The sequence below is a fragment of the Hypomesus nipponensis genome, chromosome 2, assembly GCF_054491055.1.
Source record: "Hypomesus nipponensis isolate SF chromosome 2, ASM5449105v1, whole genome shotgun sequence".
Lineage (NCBI taxonomy): Eukaryota > Metazoa > Chordata > Actinopteri > Osmeriformes > Osmeridae > Hypomesus > Hypomesus nipponensis.
The window spans coordinates 15,288,495-15,306,964 of record NC_140362.1 but is presented as its reverse complement, the minus strand read 5'-3'; the positions used below and the strand labels follow the sequence as shown (position 1 = coordinate 15,306,964).

At 48.8% G+C, this 18,470-nt stretch overlaps 1 protein-coding gene across 1 annotated transcript in view; it reads left to right on the top strand.

Annotated features, from left to right (window-relative positions):
• The window catches only part of adamts16 (ADAM metallopeptidase with thrombospondin type 1 motif, 16), a 28,788-nt gene that overhangs the window by 9,233 nt on the left and 1,085 nt on the right, over positions 1–18,470 (top strand). The window contains exons 5-22 of the mRNA XM_084708542.1: positions 1,138–1,340; positions 2,841–2,924; positions 3,729–3,888; positions 5,449–5,554; positions 5,906–6,043; positions 8,418–8,571; positions 9,788–9,883; positions 11,316–11,464; positions 11,630–11,802; positions 11,931–12,061; positions 12,321–12,444; positions 12,627–12,871; positions 13,124–13,262; positions 14,923–15,049; positions 16,821–17,025; positions 17,334–17,528; positions 17,742–17,975; positions 18,224–18,371. Coding sequence (XP_084564668.1) covers positions 1,138–1,340; positions 2,841–2,924; positions 3,729–3,888; positions 5,449–5,554; positions 5,906–6,043; positions 8,418–8,571; positions 9,788–9,883; positions 11,316–11,464; positions 11,630–11,802; positions 11,931–12,061; positions 12,321–12,444; positions 12,627–12,871; positions 13,124–13,262; positions 14,923–15,049; positions 16,821–17,025; positions 17,334–17,528; positions 17,742–17,975; positions 18,224–18,371 — 2,811 coding nt within the window. The remainder of the gene's footprint in view (positions 1–1,137; positions 1,341–2,840; positions 2,925–3,728; positions 3,889–5,448; positions 5,555–5,905; positions 6,044–8,417; positions 8,572–9,787; positions 9,884–11,315; positions 11,465–11,629; positions 11,803–11,930; positions 12,062–12,320; positions 12,445–12,626; positions 12,872–13,123; positions 13,263–14,922; positions 15,050–16,820; positions 17,026–17,333; positions 17,529–17,741; positions 17,976–18,223; positions 18,372–18,470) is intronic.

Genomic DNA, 18,470 nt, shown 5'->3' with positions numbered 1-18,470 from the left:
AAAAAGTCATAGAACAAGTTGCATTTGCGGCAAACGTTACGTGCTAGACCCGGGCTAATTACATGTATCAATTACTTGTAGGTATTTAAAAGTAAATGAAGGGTGTTTGATTTGAGTCACGGTTGCTTCCTGAGGGGCCAGATCGAATGGTTTCATTAGATGAATCCATCACACTGAAGGATTTGGCTGTATGACAGCTATTGCAGTAAGCACAAGTTCTGGACCCCCACCCCCACCCTCTCTTTATTAAATCGTCCACTAATTTACTGTTGTGCATTCCTGAGAGACCCCGGACCTTCCCTCTCTCTCTCAGGGCCTGACCAAGCTTAACATGTTGAAGCGTGAAACATAACACGTCCACGAGTATCATGGCGTACACGTTATTGACCGTGTGCTGTGTGACCATCTCATAGCACAGTCATGCAACGCCTGGCCGGGCTAAGCTCATTAGACTGTGACCTCACAGCGTGGGGTTTCCACAGGACCAGGGGGTGGTGCACGCCCAGGTCACAGCTGTCCTCAAGAAAACAGCGTTGTGTTTACACTCCGGGAATGACATCAGCGCACCACCTGTGCCACGTTTGAGCAAAAGGCCGTTTGGCCCTCACCTGTTTTCTGGTTAGACAAACAAACTTTCCATCTGAGGTCTTAAAAAGCAAAACACTTGCAGGACAGAAAGATTCATAATAATTTGAGAGGTCAGCAGGGATTAGGTAAGGATACATGTCAAAGGCAACATTGGGTTTTCACCCCACTCATGTGAGTTTTGACTTTGTGACCTGATGTGTAAGTGAATATGGAAGGTTATGCTACAGAGATGACTAACATTCCTGTGGAGGATTAAAGATGGGAGTTCACAGCTCAAATTCCTCTCATGATTTTGTAATCTGACAAAAATGTTTTGGTAACACTTCTTACCTGTCACCTCATTTAAAATGCTTTCATTCGTTTATAAAGGCATAGACTATTACAGAACTCATCAAAAGACCACCTAAATGACAATCCAACAACCAGTCACCCAAAGTGTATTAATCCTTTATGAAATGTGTGAAAACTATGCTACTGTTTAGTGTTACAGTTACTGTAATCCTTCATAATCTGGCTCTGATCTCTTCTCTTTTCCTCCTTTTTCCACAGACATGCCTAAGCCTCCAAAGGAAGACGTCTACATATTACCTGATGAGTTCAAAGACATACCCAGGAACAAACGAGCTCTCTTTTCCAAGACCTACGCCAACCACAAACTCAATGTTGAGACCTTGGTCGTGGTGGACAAGAAGATGATGGACAGCCACGGTCATGAGAACATAACCACTTATGTCCTAACCGTGCTCAACATGGTGAGTGGATAGAACCGTGATTCAGGGCAAAACAGTGTTGGTTAGCGGGAACCACCATAACACTGTTAGAACTGGGCACGGCTGTTCCTTGATTATCTGCACTGGCTTCATGCACTTGTCCGTTGCTATGGACCGTACCATCTGGTACATTTATGAATGCATGTTATGTAATGGAAGTGGTGGTTGGTATCTAAATGGGGTCATGCACATCGTGAATTTAGGAGTCTAGACACAACATTCAATGTATTGAATTATACTGGATTCTATCGACTGCATAGGAAAAAGATACGTCCCAGATTTAGTCTGGTCTTGATCTACGCCAGGGTTTATATGACCGAGGAGATATCTACTCCCGGTGTTGTTTTGAAGAGTGTGGCGAGAACGTAACTGATACGGACATGAGGTCATTGGACGGCATGCTGTCGCCCAGCTGATCTGAGCACATCTCGTCATGCCGTTCTGCTACTTAACGACTGACTGACAAATCCAAAGATAATCCCAGCGCTCTTTTCAAAACAGTGTTCCCTGTAAAACCCGGGTCAGAAAAGTTCAGCACCTACTAAAGAGGGGCAATCTTGACAGGATGAAGTTACACTGAACACCCACACTCTTCTGCCACTTCCCCTGGGTCCCCCCACCCCCAGACACACACACACACACAGAGACTCACACTCACAACAACACACACATCTCTCCAATAAGGATATAACAGAGTCCCGTTAGGTTGCTGACATAGCGATGTATCACCGCCATCTCCCTCCCCATCCACGTGTCAGCAGAGGGAACAAGATAACATGAGGAGGGAACAGAGGTTTCCAGAAGAAAGGAGGGAGGGAGTCAGGTGGCTGAGCGGTTACCGGTTCGGATCCCGGCTGTGCAAAATGACGTTGTGTCCTTGGGCTAGGCACTTCACCCTACTTGCCTCGGGGGGAATGTCCCTGTACTTACTGTAAGTCGCTCTGGATAAGAGCGTCTGCTAAATGTAAATGTAAGAAATACCATTTGGGTAAAAGTGACACCTGAGGTATTCTACAATCCCTGAGAGAAGAATCGGGATTCCTGTTTCAAAGTTGGATGGAGAGCTTTGATTGATGTTTAGGTCATCGCATGAGCAGAGGCTCAATTGAGACCAGCCGTTAAGGCTGCGTTGTTCTCCCATAGGGTCTCTGGGGTATTTGGATGTTATCTCTTTTAAATAACGTGGCTTTGTTTCTTGTTTATTAAACTCTGATCTTTGTGCCAGATACATAATCTTTTTAAGATGTTTAATTAGTTCGGAAACCAAGACTTTTTCTCATTTTTTGACAATATTATTGTTAAATAAGACTACCCCTTCCAAATGCATGATTGTCTGATTGTGTTTAAAATCAAGATGTCTGTGCAGCAGTATTTACTACAGATGTTGTCAATGGTAACTGTATTAAGGATGATGATGATATATTATATCCTCAGATTAATGTATGTCCCCCCCCCCACACACACACACACACACACACACAGGTCTCTACTCTCTTCAAGGACGGGACCATAGGGGGGAATATCAACATTGTCCTAGTGGGTCTTATTCTGTTGGACGAGAACCAGGTTAGTGTTTTCTTTTTAGGATGTTCATCTGTTACCATCACGGACACAGAACCAGCAGCTTAAGTCACGTCTCACGTCACCCAGTCTTATGAAGCCAGGAAAATATGTACGTTTGAATTACACCCTGTTGCCAAAAGTGACGATTTGGCACTGGAAGACCTGTAGTTTCAAGGTTAACATTTAGTTGTAAATGCTTTGGGCTTTTTTCAGATACATTTATCTGACATGCTAGACTATGTCTACCTCAGGGTGCAAATCGCTAGGTGTTTTGGAGCGTTCCACCAGTTTGGAGGTTTGAGCCGTTTGGTTCTTTTCTTTTACAACGACAGTTTAATTATGGGGTGTACCCTTCCTTGGGTTCTCGCCAATTTCTTACGAAAATTTCTCGCCGAATTGTGGGCGAGGGAGTTGAGGAGCCGGAGAGAAAGGCCATCTTTGTCATCCACCTGTGCCTAACGTTGACGAACTTCAATTTTCTCCAGAGGTCATTGGGTTCAGGAATGTCAAAAATGTCCCTACTTCTCCAATTTACTATATGCTCCCAGTAAAGAGGCACTTTAGACCAATTTGACCTGGCTTTTTGCTCAGTTGTTTTCTGGTGATTAAGGAGCTTCTAAAGGAGGGAACTCGTTTTAGTGCCTCTCTCCCACTCGTCATCTGACAATATGAAGTGGAATGTCACTTGGGCTTTTCATCTGAACTTTCTAGCTTTTTTATGGGCACCAACTGCCACTTTGACACTCATTACCATACATTCATATACACACACACACACACTTTGATGTGTTTGTCCCTCTCCCTCAGGATGGGCTGGCGATTAACCACCACGCTGACCACACCCTGAATAGCTTCTGCCAGTGGCAGGCCAGCCTGGGAAGCAGACAGGGCCGTCGTCATGACCACGCCATCCTCCTCACAGGGTTGGATATATGCTCCTGGAAGAACGAACCGTGTGACACGCTGGGTAGGTCGCTCTCTCAAATGCAGCACTCCCTCTCTCTCTCTTTCTCTCCCTCTCTCTCTCTCTCTCTCTCTCTCTCTCTCTCTCTCTCTCTCTCTCTCTCTCTCCCTCTCTCTCTCTCTCCCTCTCTCTCTCTCTCTTCTTGTCCCTCTCGAATGTAGCTCTCTCTAGACTGTCTAGAATAGCTTACACACCCTTCCTACACCAGCCTGCTGGCCTTTCTATCCACTAATGAGCTGTAACTAGCTCACTGAAGGTAATCACCAGGAGAAGGACTTCTGGGGTTTCCTGTGAGAAAAAAAGCTCTTATGTACTATCCCCCCCACACACACACACATACACAAAACTCACCAAAGACACACACAAGCTCAACCCAAGTCCAACCTCTGACTTCAAAGTGCTGGCTGACTACTAGCTCGTGTTAGCTACACTCTTTCGTGTTGAAGCCCAGTTCAAAGGCTCCTGGGAAGATAAACGTGCGGGCCAACCTGTGAGTTGCTAACACCTCAGAGACGGCCCTGGACTCCTGGGCCAGGCCTCTGATGTGGAAGGCCCCCCAGATAATGGAGATTTCACCCCGCATCGGCAGCTCCATCCGGCAGCACTAAATATTTATTTATATCGTAATTTATGTTCCTGTAGCAGCAGATGGAAGGAGGAAACGAGGGATGGTGTATTGCAGATCAGAGGGGAGAGACCCAGAGGGGTGTGGAGTTCAGCCAATATAGGCTGGTTTGAAGGAATACAGAGACTCACAAAGATATGAAACATGCTGTGAGAATCGGATTTGTATGCCGATATTTACGCCTCGAAATGAATCTATAACATCGCCTGCGTGTTATTCGGAATAAGTCCTTAATCAGTGTTTTTATGTTATTACTTGTGTGAAGGTGTGACCTGTTCAAGTATGTATAAAAAGCCCAGGTATCGCTCATCCATTGAGATTGACTCCTTTGTCTGAAACAAGTCAGTGAACGACATGATATTACATTCTCACTGGGAAAACCCCCCATAAAAGAAATCCTTTGTGTCTGTGCCTTGCAACTATTTTTCACTCTCTTTTTTCCCATACATCCTTCATAGTTCCCATGCTCTCATATGCGAACAGGTTTTTAGGGATGACCAAGGGCTTGTTTGATTTCCCTTCATGCATTCCAAAGCTAACATGCAACTGTTAGCTGTCGTATCTGCTTAGAGCCATGGAGAGACAACGTAGAGCAGAATTAACTTAGAACTAACAGTGTTTCACTGCTCTTAGAACAATCCGGACCCAGAATCCAGCCTTCCACTCCTTTGCTGTACGATGCATAATAGTATGTAGGAATGTAGTTTGACTTTTGTATCATAACAGAGAGATATATGCTGCGTTCATATAAGAGAGGGCATGATAAGAATCACAGTTCAAATGGCGTTTTGATTTAATGTGAACTCTTAATGTGTACAGTTGGCACAAAATATGGGAAAAATGGAGACCTGATCCTACAAATCAGTTTGTGCAGATTAGGAGGACCACACATTCATTACTCTCCTCCTCTTCCTCCTCCTCCTCCTCTCTCTGTGCAGGCTTCGCTCCCATCAGTGGGATGTGCAGCAAGTACCGCAGTTGCACCATTAACGAGGACACGGGCCTGGGAGTAGCCTTCACTATCGCACACGAGTCTGGACACAAGTAAGGCTGACACACACACACACACACACACACTGCTCTCTGTCTGAACAACTGTTACAACCTGAGACCTCACAGCCTTACAGGGTCTGTGTCGAGGCTTTAAATATCCATTACAGAGACATTTCATGCAGAAAGAGACGTTGGGTCACCCAACTGGCCAACAGAGGAAAAGAAGAATGGTCAGGACATCAGTCATCATTATTTTGAGCAATGAAGACATGTTGGTTGATACCTCATACCGATGATACTAGAGAGAGGATGTGTGGGCTTGTGTACGACCCCAGGCTGCTGTTTGCTCGTCCTATAGGATCAGATATGACCTGTTGCTTCCCCTGCATCTCTTTCCCACAGTTTCGGCATGGTACACGACGGGGAAGGCAACATGTGCAAGAAGTCCGAAGGCAACATCATGTCCCCCACGCTGGCTGGCCACAACGGCATCTTCTCCTGGTCAGCCTGTAGTCGCCAGTATCTCACCAGGTTTCTCAAGTAAGACTGCACAGCGAGTCAGTACCTCAGCAGGTTCCTCAGTCAACACAGCCATCAGACGCCATTTAAGAAACATTTATAGTACAGAGAAAAAAAGGCATGACAAGAAATCTGAATGGTCAGTTTGGCATGTTGTGTATGATGTTGTTTGAAGTCATTTTAACGCTGTTTACAGTATTTGCATTAAATGGTTTTGAAATGAAGGACACCCATGCTGAAAACCCTGCCTCATTGCACTGCACATAACTTCCTACAGTTTTATAAAACCAGGCTTTTTACTTCATGTATGATTCTTGCTGAAGGGTCCCCCCCCCCCCCCCCCATGATACACAACACGCAATGCGGACCAATCGAATGGATTTATCTCTGTACTCAGCTCAGACCCAGAGGAAGCCTGGTGGAAAGCTATCCTCCCATTCCATGCTGCATACCTGCTGGGTGTCTCAGCCTGCCAAAGCGTGGGCCGTTCCCCTGACGTGAACATCTCCAGGCCTGGAGTGGGAACCTATCCTGGCTGGTCATGTGGGGTTCCCCCCCCTCCCTCCCCCCTCCCTCCCCCCCCCTCCCCCCTCCCCCCTGCAGGGACCAGGCTTCAGCCTTCATAGTAGAGTGAAGGGGACGGGAGGTGGGAGGGATAGATATATATTACTGGCATGGTCGCCAACAGACTGATATGTGGGCCTTCACTGTCTGCCTCTCAGTTACAGTCTGTGCATCTGAGTGCGTCTGTGTGTCTGTGTGTCTGTGTGTCTGTGTGTGTGTGTGTATGGATGTGTGTTATTGTGTGAAACTCGAGATTGGTACCCTAAATTTACCAGTGTGTGAAAGGAGCTGTGAGGTATTCCATCGCCTACTGTCAGGGACACTGTATTTCCTCACTGCTTAATTGAAGCCCCATGATCTCATCCTCGTTAGGGCTGTCAGAGTTATATTAAACTCACCCAGACACTGTGCTCGTCTGGCTCACGTAGAGAGGGTGGTTCTGGGCCAAAGAGCTCGGACCCAGGTGCACTCGCATCCTTCTCTTTGGGTCTCTCCTACCAGCGGAACATGCTACACTGTTGTGGATCGTCCAGCTCACGGTCAAGTCAGTCACACGTCAGTTAGTCACTTCAGGAGACACGTAACAGGCATGCAAACGCAGTTCCCCTGCCATGTTGTCAGTGGTTCCGTCCATGCGTAAGCGGAATCTCTGCCGAACCTTTTGGTCCACCCTCTGCACCAGTCTCACACTGCAGTCTCACAGTTGACCCTTAGACGTGTGACCCTCATCACATCCACCCCCACCCCCACACCCCCCAACCTGCCAGGAGGAAGCGTGGCTTTGGTCGCTTCCTGTTTCGGAGGCTCACTGAAGCCCAGTTGAGCGGAGCTCGGGGTGAGGACCTTGAAGGAGGTGACAGTGGGCTGGATGGATGTGGCTCTCAGCACTCGCTGACATTCCTACAAGTGGCGGCCAGATGGGACCAGCTCCCCCTACACACACGGGGAAAAAAAACGCCCGTTCCACGCGGTACACACGCGGTACACACGGCACACACTCAGTGATGTATAGACGTCTAATTGGAAGCAGGGTGAACGTATGAGAAGTCGGCAGTAAATCTCGGGCGTACAGAACTTTGGAAGAACAGAATGGAATCAATCGAAGGAGAGTAGAATAGATACCCTTTTGCCCCCGCCTCTCTGCTTGGATACAACCGCAATCTGCTTGGATATAAATGCACATGCGACCTTGAGGGGGGTGTAAACGAGATATACCATCGTGCGCCATATGATGTTGTCACTGTGAGACACAGCTCTGGGAACGTTAGAAGGCTGTGCAGTCCAGTCATTGTTCTTCAGACACGTAGGAATCGTAAAGGAGTGGTGAGCGCCCTGTGTTCTGCTTAAGCCATCAGGACCTCTCATGACTCTCTGGGCTGTACACTACATCCATTCTACATTGTGACCAGAGGATTGAAGTTGTAAAACACATCCCCATGATTACTGCTGGTATCGGGTTACGTTGGGAAGCCTGTCAGCGACCTGAGTGATAGTATTTATTAACGCGTGTCAAGAGAATCTGTCAGGGACATAAAACTGTTCCCTGCTTGGGTTTGGCACTTGTTATGTTGCCAAGACAACCCTTTTATGGCCTTTTCTCTGTGAGAAACAATATCATTATGGGATGTGTTCCTTTATAGTGAGTCAATGAGCAAAACATCCATGCACAATCAACCTACATCGCTTTGGCAACGAACCATTTCTCCACTCTGTTGACTTTGTTTGATGCTGTGCGTTTTGCTTTGACGTCATGATGGTGATGTTATGCTGTGTAGCTCGTCAATTCCCTAAAAATAATGAAATACTCGATTCCATCTCCTGTCTCCTCCAGCTCAGCCCAGGCCACCTGTTTGTCTGATGAGCCCAGCTCGGTGCAGGAGTACAGCTACCCTGAGAAGCTGCCTGGGGAACTGTACGACGCTGACACACAGTGCAAGTGGCAGTTTGGAGAGAAGGCCAAACTCTGCACGCTGGACTTTAAGAAGGTACGGTGAAAAGACTGTCAAAACGCTGTCAACCTGACTGTTCTGCGGAGAGTGGGAAGGCGGTATACAATATATGCTGTATAGTATATGTACAATATGAAATCATATTGTGTGGTGCAAAATGAGCTGTTACAAACTGCGTTGATGAGCTTTTGGAACGATTCCATCCCAGTTGTCTACCATCCCAACAAGGCAACAACACTCAGCACGCACCTCAAGAAGCAGAGCTGATGTCCATGTGTTTCGGATGTCTAGACACTTGTTCTGCTCGTAGGAACCAAACCATCGCTTCGTCCCTCCGGTCTACTTTATTTCGAATTGTTTTTTTTGATGAAGTCTTTGGCAGGCGTCACAGAGATAAGGCACGGCTGGATCGTTCAGCAGCAAGTCACACTATACTCTCCGCGGGGGCCTCCCAGGTGCTGGGTTACCTTGGCAAAAGCAAAACAATAGTTTGGATGTGCACACACGCACACACAAAGCAAGAGCCTTCTTTTCGTTCTTTGGAGTTTCTCTGTTGGAAAATCCCTGAGTCTGCAAACAGCTGCACAAACACGTCTTGGGATTGCTTCCATGATAGATGCTGGCAGGCTCCTGCCTCTGCTAGCATTTTGCTCCCATTGTTGTCAGAATATGACAAAGTCATTCACTTTCGAGCAGCAAACACACATGAAAAGTAGCAGTTTGTGTCTCTCAGGCGAAATAAGTAAGCTGGTGTGAGTAGAGCAAATTCCTGTGGGTTTCAATACAGATCAGCTGCCATTATAAATGTATGTACTGTGGTGTAATGCACTGTACATATGTGGAACATGCTGTTTGCAGATGACTCTTTGGGATATGAAGTGTTTCAGTATTGTTTACCACAGGGCTTCAGCATATCTGTAAAGCATATTACTGTTATTTTGACCACCTAAAAACATCTTTTGAACATAATGACAGTGTCATAAAGTGTGTCAGGAACATCTATTCATTACGCCAATGACGGTGTGAGGTTCTAGACCGGCCATTAGTCAGCTAACTTCCTCTTCTACTTCCTGTCTGTTCCTCTCTCTTTCTTTCTCTCTATAACCTTGTCTCTTTCTCTCTTGTGTGTCTCTCTTTCCTCGTCTCTTTGTCTTCCACTCTTTTCCATCCATCTCTCACACTATTTAGCACCTGTACAAGTGTGAAAGTGCGGGTGTTTACTTGTGTGTGTGTGTATGTTTGTGTTTTTCAGGACATCTGCAAGGCTCTGTGGTGCCACCGTGTTGGTAGGAAATGCGAGACTAAGTTCATGCCAGCAGCTGAAGGCTCTGCCTGTGGTCCAGACATGGTGAGACGGAGCATCATAAGACTGACACACACACACACACACACTGGACACACACAGCTGGCGACACACACTGGATACCCACACTGGCACACACACACACGTCCACTGTCAGCAGCTTCTGTGTTTTGGATGCCATTTAGCATAGCATGACTCAGCATAACAATTACTATACTTGTGTTTTAGATTTTAAGCGTCAGAAGTGCTCTCAGAACGTTGTCTTCTGCCCTTTTTTCAATTCTCCCCCTCAAGACAACACACACAAACACCTCATTCTCTAGAGTAGCCACACTAGCACGAGTCTAAGCTCAGCTTCACGTCTGCTGCCCCACAGGCTTCAGTCATTTGACCCTGAGATCTTTATCAGATCCCCCTTGTCCGATATCTGCTGGGTGACATTTAGTCCTGCCAGACTTAGCTCTGTTAACACTGCGACTGGCTGCATTCCTGTGCCCTGGGTTGCCAGGTTTGTCAAAGCTCCAGTGCAAATGCCACTTAGGTCACACGGGGTATCGGTGAACTGCCTCAAGTGGAGTAACAGCAAAGTCTATTGAGGGCTTCTTTGTTCTCTGTTTAATGCTGTCTTTCGGCGTTTATGGAGCGGCTGAATGCACTGTAAAAGCCTGACGAGGGACTTTTGAGGACCTCACATTCTTTATTGGGGAAGTTTTGTCTCTTAATGATGCTGTTGGACCGAGAACTTCCCATGAAACATTCAAATTCACAAAGTACTGTAACAGAGAGGATTATCTGGGCATACGGTCAAGCCAAGCCCTCGCAGAGCACGAGCGTCTCTCCCATCACTACTCATAGGACAACACTGCCAGCACAGTGGGTCAGTACTGAGCTTGTTAAAACAGTTTTTTTTTGTTGAGGGGGCTGGAAAATATGTGTTCCTCTGGGATTTTTCCTGACAGCGTCTCAAAGAGATTTGCCTCCATCCTATATTGAAGTTGATGGCTTAATCCCATCCATTCCTCTGAGGTCCAGTTGTCAAACACAAACAGTGACAGGCTGGGTGAGGAATCCAGGCTGTTCAGGGACCATCAGCTGCTCCAGTCCCAAATCTGGGGATCTCTCCGAGGTGGACGCTTCAAACTCACGCACGAATGTCATCTTGGTGTAAAATCAACTCATTTAACATGTTTGTTATTGCTAGTTGTCAAGACCAGGAAATTGCTGCTGTCAGATTTTCTGGGAAGAACCCCCCCCCACACACACACTCACACACGCACACACAGACCTGCTTCAATTACATAAAAGTATTTAAAGTTAGATTCGACTCACGGTCGGTACTTATGAAGGTGTCCCATGTGGAAGTGGCACCATTGCAGTGGGTGAGACAGACCAAGCGCACCCAAGTCCTTGACAGTGCGTGCAAATATTTGGGAAAAGAACAGCTGTGGCGTTTACGTGCGTTTGTTTCGTTCTCCAGTGGTGTCGTCGTGGCCAGTGTGTGAAACAGGGAGACGAGGGGCCCCGGCCGGTCCACGGCCACTGGTCAGGCTGGTCGGGCTGGTCAGCGTGCACGCGGAGCTGTCAGAGTGGGACCACATATAGAGAGAGACAGTGCACCAACCCGAGGTACACACACACAGACACTCATGCAAACACACACGGACACACACACAGGTATTGTTGCATGAATGCTAACCAATAGACGCACAATTTGAACCCGCATACACACACTTTTTGTGGTTGGACAGGTGGTCATGATGTTAACTCAGTGTGGTGCCCCCTTTCCCCCAGACCTATGTTTGGGGGGCGGTACTGCGAGGGCTCCTCGCGCTCCTACAAGCTGTGTAACACTGAGGACTGCCCCCCCAACACGGTGGACTACAGATCCCAGCAGTGTGCAGAGTTCAACGGCCGGCAGTTCAGGGGCTGGTACTATAACTGGAAACCCTACACCGCGGTGGACGGTAGGTTGGCTCTGGTGGTCGGGGTGTGGGGGGGGGGGGGGGGGTTGTGGAGGTGGTTTGGTGACTGTGCGTCATCGCAATCCCCCAACAAGTCGAGAAAAGCAAACATTGGCCTTCCTCAATTCCAGATCAGGACGTCTGCAAACTGTACTGCTATGCCGACGGCTACGACTTCTTCTTCGCCCTGGCCAGCAAGGTGCGGGACGGGACCCGATGTTCCCCAGAGAGCTCTGACATCTGCATCGACGGCCTGTGTGAGGTGATACTGAGCTTTGTGTTTGGAACGCAACTCCGCGGGACTGAAACACACGTTTGTCGCACGTGTGTTCGTCTCCGCTCTTCTCTTTAGACATTCCGTTTGACACTGTTGAACAAGGACGACGCTGTGCGGAGGCACTTTGTGGGTGACCTTGTTTTGGATGCTTGGTCCCGCCTGCGTGAACTTGGCGGCGCGCGCCGCATGTTCACCGGATGAGAATGAGAAAGCGTTCTTTTCCCTTGTGTCTCGTCTCTCCCAGAAAGTGGGCTGCGACCGCGTGTTGGGCTCGTCTGCGGGACCTGACGTGTGTGGAGTCTGTAAAGGGAACAACTCCACGTGTCGGACCTACAAGGGCCAGTACACCAAGCAGCACTTCACCAACCGTACGTCTCAGCGCGTCCTCGCCATCGCCAAGTCGACCCAGCCTTCGAGCCTGAGACGTGTTACCGAAACACCTCAGCCCATTTCAAGTGGTCTAATGTTAGCAGGGAATCTGGGTTGAATCCCCTCAGCATACCCCCCCCCCCCCTTACAGTGTTTCGTTTGTCGTTTGTGACCGTGACAGAGTACTACGGCGTGGTGAACATCCCGGCGGGGGCGAGGAGCATCCGGGTTGTGGAGCTCAACACCTCCGGCTCCTACCTGGCTGTGAGGAACACCCAGCGGAGGTACTACCTGAACGGGCACTGGACCGTGGACTGGCCTGGTAGACACCAGATCGCCGGATCTCTGTTTGAGTACAAGAGACCTTATAACCGACCAGAGAGCCTGTCGGCCGCTGGCCCCACCAACGAGACCCTGGTGGTCGAGGTACGCTGACATGACGTGTCAAAAAGGAATGTGACGTGCAATTCAGTAAAGGGATAGCCCACTCAAACATAGCTGCTCCCGCCCCAACATTTAAACAAGGTTTCCTACAAGGCCATGCCCAAATCCTGACCAAAATATCCCCCCTAAAATATCACTTCTGTAGTCAATCGAATTGAATGAAAAGCGTTTTATGGGTGGTATCGTGTATATTGGAGCTAGAATGTTCCGCTGGCTGAGGGCCTGTTTCTGTAGATCCTCCTGCAGGGCAGGAACCCAGGTGTACGCTGGGAGTACACCCTCAGCGGGACAGAGGTGGACAGGAGAGGAGCGCTGAAGCACAACTACACCTGGGCCGTCATACGATCCCACTGCTCGGCCTCCTGCGCTGGAGGTGAGAAGATTGGAGACCGCACAAGCGTGCACCCAAATGCAGAGCCGTGCACAGCCCCACCACACCCCCACCACACCCCCACCGCACCCCCACAAGAGAACTGAGATGCACACCCCCCCCCTTCAGATACAATCTTCACTGAAACACACAGGAGGTGCTGTAACAAACTGCTCTGTACTAGCTCGTTACCATCAACCAGTGTCCCCCCCCCCAAGACATCTCTTCAGAAAGCACAGGTTCTCAGTCCACCTCGCCTGTAAATATGGGTTATTCTGATAACAGCTGCCGTTGGTAGTTATATAACTCGTTAACAGTTACAGTAGTTGAACTCCACCACATCATTTCATGAATTGACAAAGGGACTTGTATTAGAGGTAAGCGTTTCTCCTAGCAACACTAGTTCAGGTCTATTTGTAGGCATGGTCACGTTTCCTCTGTACGCGTAGATCAATGAGAAGGAGCCTAAAGATCTAGGAGGGTCAACTGATCTGTAATGAGCACCTTTAGCAGGGAATAAGTAGGGGGCCAGGGGCCGGTTCCCATCATGACTGAGGACATGGCCTGTGGCTGGATACTCCTCTCACAGGAGCCCTGCAATTAGACCTTTTGTAATGACCTGGCTCTAGCCTGGAGAGGTTGTGTGTGTGTGTGTGTGTTTGTTTGTTTGTGTGTGTGTGTGTTAGGAGAAAGAGAAGGCCGGAGGGTTTGTGTGAACAAAGCAGGGGTTGAGTTCATTGTGATTGGGAGGTCAGAGACCTCCATACCTGTGAAGAGCTCTAGTGAGCTTCCCCACCTGAGGCCTGCTGGACTAGGGGTCGTTTTCGTTCTTGAAGAGGGTGACTCCAGCATTGTTTAGTAGAGGTCCAGACCTGGATGGAGATCCCATCAAGTGAGAGCCTGCAGGTCTTTCATTGCATAATGACAGGAACATTTTTGAGTAAGGAGGTGCTAACATATAGGTGAACCCAGAGGCATTGTTAGACAGAACTTTACTGGGGCAGAGTCCCCTATTCGTATTCCTTTTTTTTCTTTCAAGCTGCGCTATAAAATCTCCCCTTGCTCAACCCACTATATACAACATTTCAGGGACGCAAATTTTATATCAGGTTTGGCAGGGACATCAATAGTTGATGCAAGTGTGCCCAAAAAATCTATCATTTGAGGGCAAATATTGTTTTTTGAGCTTCATGTAATTGTTTTTATGTTTCAGTCAAAATACGATGGTCGGTAGGCCTATCATTTAGAAACTTTCTTTCGTTTTGTAATGCTTTTTTAGCCTACCTCAATTCTGACTTGTGTGCCGAGTCTGACACCTGGACTTCTGTGTGCGTGCTGCAGTGGCTATTTGGCAAGCTCAAGAGAGAGCGCTGACATGGAATTCTGCGGGCCTTTGGGATTATCAATCTAAATGAATGCACTGACTAATAAAGTAAATTGTTAAAACTCAAACTTTTGATTTTACTGGGGCACAGCAGATTTATACTGGGGCACAGCAGATTTATACTGGGGCACAGCAGCTTTATACTGGGGCACAGCAGCTTTATACTGGGGCACGTGCCCCAGTAAAAAGGGTCTAACAACGCCCCTGGTGAGCCTTTATTGAAGTTAGTCTCTTTGAGAAGTTTGCTGATTAACGGGTGTTCCTTCATGGTTCCTCCAGGCCAGATGACCACCAAGTCGGCGTGCTACAAGGACCTGAGAGTCCAGGTGAACACGTCCTACTGCAACCCCAGAACCAGACCCAGCACAGGAATGACGCCCTGCAACCCCCAGCCCTGTCCTGCCAGGTAGGCCTGCTGTGTGTGCGTGTGCGTGTGTGTGTGTGTGTTACAACTCCAGCAAAAAGACACAAGCCCACAATGAGTCCAGTCATAACTGTGACTTGTTGATCTACCATCCCTAGTGAGAGACTATAATAAGGGACAATATTTACCTTCTCAATTAAACCTTAATTCAATTTCCACAACTAAGCGTAACGGAGAATTATAAATGATTCAAGCTTGCTAGCATGTTTCTTTGGGTAATATGATTTGTTTAAAATAACTATTAATTTGAAAAACTATGCTGTGACTTAATTTCTTATCAACGTTTTTTGGAGTGCCTCCAAACTGGACATTGCTTTTGAGCAAACAATAACATGATTTGTTGGTTTATCTCTGTAAAACCATGACATGCACTACTTCTGCTGTTTAAGATGTAGTCAGTAGCCTCCTAATAGCAGCCTTCTCTTGATAAAGGTTGTTTGGATTGTCTTGACAACACAAGCTAAGAGGCCATAAACTGACCCAAAATAATCATCCCTCTCTCCAGCCACAAAAGAGAAAGAGAGTGTGTGAGAGAGAGAGAGAGAGAGAGAGAGAGAGAGAGAGAGAGAGAGAGAGAGAGAAAAGAGAGAGTGAGAGCAAGAGAGAACAAGACAGAGATGTTTTAGAGACCCCTGTGTGTGTGTGTGGGGGGGGGGGGGGTAGGTTTATGTTTCTCTCTATCATGGAACATCATCCCACTGCAGTTCAGTCTTACCGACCAGGACAGCTGATGGCCCACAACATACAGCATGCATCCCACAGTCACAGTCACACACACACCATGTCATCCATCTTAGCCCACCTGCCTTTCAGCAAGTCTTCACCGTGATAGAATGTTTCAGCATGCAGTGCGATGAAACACACTCCTGATGTGGGTCTCAACAGAAGACCTGCTGTGTGTGTGTGCGTGTGTGTGTGTGTGTGTGTGTGCATCCGGCAGGCCCACGGGCCAGGATGACATCACCGGCTTCAGCACTTAGTCAGGACTCCCTGTCTCATAAATCAAGGCTCCGGCTGACAGGGGTGTTGGTGCTCTTTGGTCACGGAGGAAATCCCGTGTCACATCAACAGACATCTGTGTGATTACCGTGATGGGGAGAGCTGCGAGCGCTCCCCGCTGGGCTGCGTACGGAACAGGGCTGCACAACTCCACAACCAAAGATACCCAGGACAGCAGGTTCTTTCAGGCTGTAGCGAGGGAACATGATTATTCGTGCCGTAACGGAAGCCTCCGTCGATAAGCGGCCCGATTTGTACATCGGTACAAGTGATTAGTGTATGTGACAGTAGAAATGTAAGTATCCAGTATCCTAGACACACACCGGCCTGGACCCTATTCTGAGGCTGTGCCGGGATGTGGTCTGTCCGAGCGGCGGATCTCTGGAGTTAGACTGTAGGTGAACATACGGTAGCTATGCCTGTACTAAAACCTCATACCCCCACCTCGTGCTCTGCAGACATGCTGCCACTCAATGACTGTAGTCACTCTCTGCATGTTGAGTATTTTGAGCACAGTGGGTGTTTATTTATTTTGCTGTGTCTGTGTAGACGGAGACAGTATTACATCATGGAAATAGGTGCGCGCTGGCAGCACCCAGTCTAGGGGGGGTGAAGAGATTAGCAGAGAGGGTATCAAAGACATGTGGAGAGGCCAGACTGCCTTGCGTAGCCACGCGGCTTTCGGCCTTTTAGTATTCTCAAAGTTGGATCCAAATAAAAGTCCAAATGTGGGAATGTGTGTGTGTTGTTCCAGATGGAGTGTCGGGGAATGGAGCGTTTGCAGTCGCAGCTGTGGGGGGGGCGAGCAGACGCGACAGGTGCGGTGTGTGCAGAGGAGCAGCCAGACACTGGAGGACGCGCTAGCCGACACCCAGTGTGGACAGCCTCCACCGCTCAGGAGACAGAGCTGCAGTGCCCACAACTGTCCACCAGAGTGGAGCGCTGGACCCTGGTCAGAGGTATGTTGTTATTTTTATGGCACTCAAACGCTGGATGCCCTTTTGCTCCTGTGACGATGAAAGATCTGACATCATGACATCTCTGTCCTTTACATCAGTGTTTGTTCCATACAGAGCTCCGAGGAGCATTAAAAAAAAAAAAACGATTCCACAAAGACCAAAAAGATCTGGCATTGTTTCACAGTCTCTCCCTGACGGCTGCCGTCCCAGGAGTCAAGAAAAGCTTAAGTCTCATAGAATGTCCCCAGTCTACCTTCACAAGCCACGCGCGTGTGACGTCCCTGCCACTGTTGTCATGTTCCCTGCAGTGTTCCAGGAAGTGTGGGAAGGGCCTGAGGAGGAGGACGGTGGCGTGCATGAGCACTGGCCTGGTCTCCAGGACGCACAGCCTGCCCGACAGCTCCTGCGTGGGCCTGGAGAGACCCAGCAGCCAGGAGACCTGCCTCCTCAAACGCTGCCCCAAACAGCGCAAGGTCCAGTGGTTCGTCTCCACCTGGCAAGAGGTAAAGTAGCCTCGGGACGATCGTGACGCTGGTCCGGTCACTGTCCCGCTCTGGAGTGAGGATAGGTGCCACGCTCAACTTTTCTCGAGTGAAGGCCGATCGCTGTGACAATACAGCCGTGTTTGTCTACCTTCCTGCCTTCCACCCCCTCCTCCTTTTCCACCGCTCCTCCCTTCCACCCCCCCCCCCCTTCCTCCCTTCCACCCTCCGCAGTGCTCGGTCACCTGTGGCCGGGGCTCTCAGGCCCGCTTCATCAAGTGTGCGGAGAAGGACGCCGCGGGGAAATACCGCGAGCTGCCACCCAGGAAGTGCCAGCACGTGGCCAAGCCCTCGGTAGAGCTCCACAGAGTCTGCACCCCAGCAGAGTGCCCCCCTCCGCTCCTCCACACCTGGCCCGTGTCCAAGCCCCTGCCTCGGGCAGAGTGGTACTCCTCCCCCTGGTCTCAGGTTGGTACCGACTGACTGTCGGATTGACAGTAATGATAGTGAGTGACGACAGACGGCAATCTATGGAGTGAAGTAGTAATGCCGTATCGCCAGCTTGGGTGTTGACCATAGAAATATAATTATGTGATGATTCATCTAATTATGTGGGGTTGACTCTGTTTTTTACTAAATCAAATCAAGTTAAATCGAATTACCTTTTTGTAGCCATTTTTAAGCTGTGTTACAAGGTGCTTGTTCTGCCCCTACAGTGCACTGTGACGTGTGGTGGAGGGGTGCAGGCCAGGACCGTGCAGTGCCTGGCCCAGGGCAGGCTTTCCTCGGGGTGTACCCCACACCTGAGACCCCCCATGTCCCAGGCCTGCAACACCAACTTCTGCCCCCTGTCTGAGAAGAAAGGTACTGCTTGGAAACACCTTGTATGCCAGTTGCCATTCAATTTGCCATTGCTAACTTTTTGTTACAGTGCTCACTGTAGTTGAGTTCAGGATCCATTGA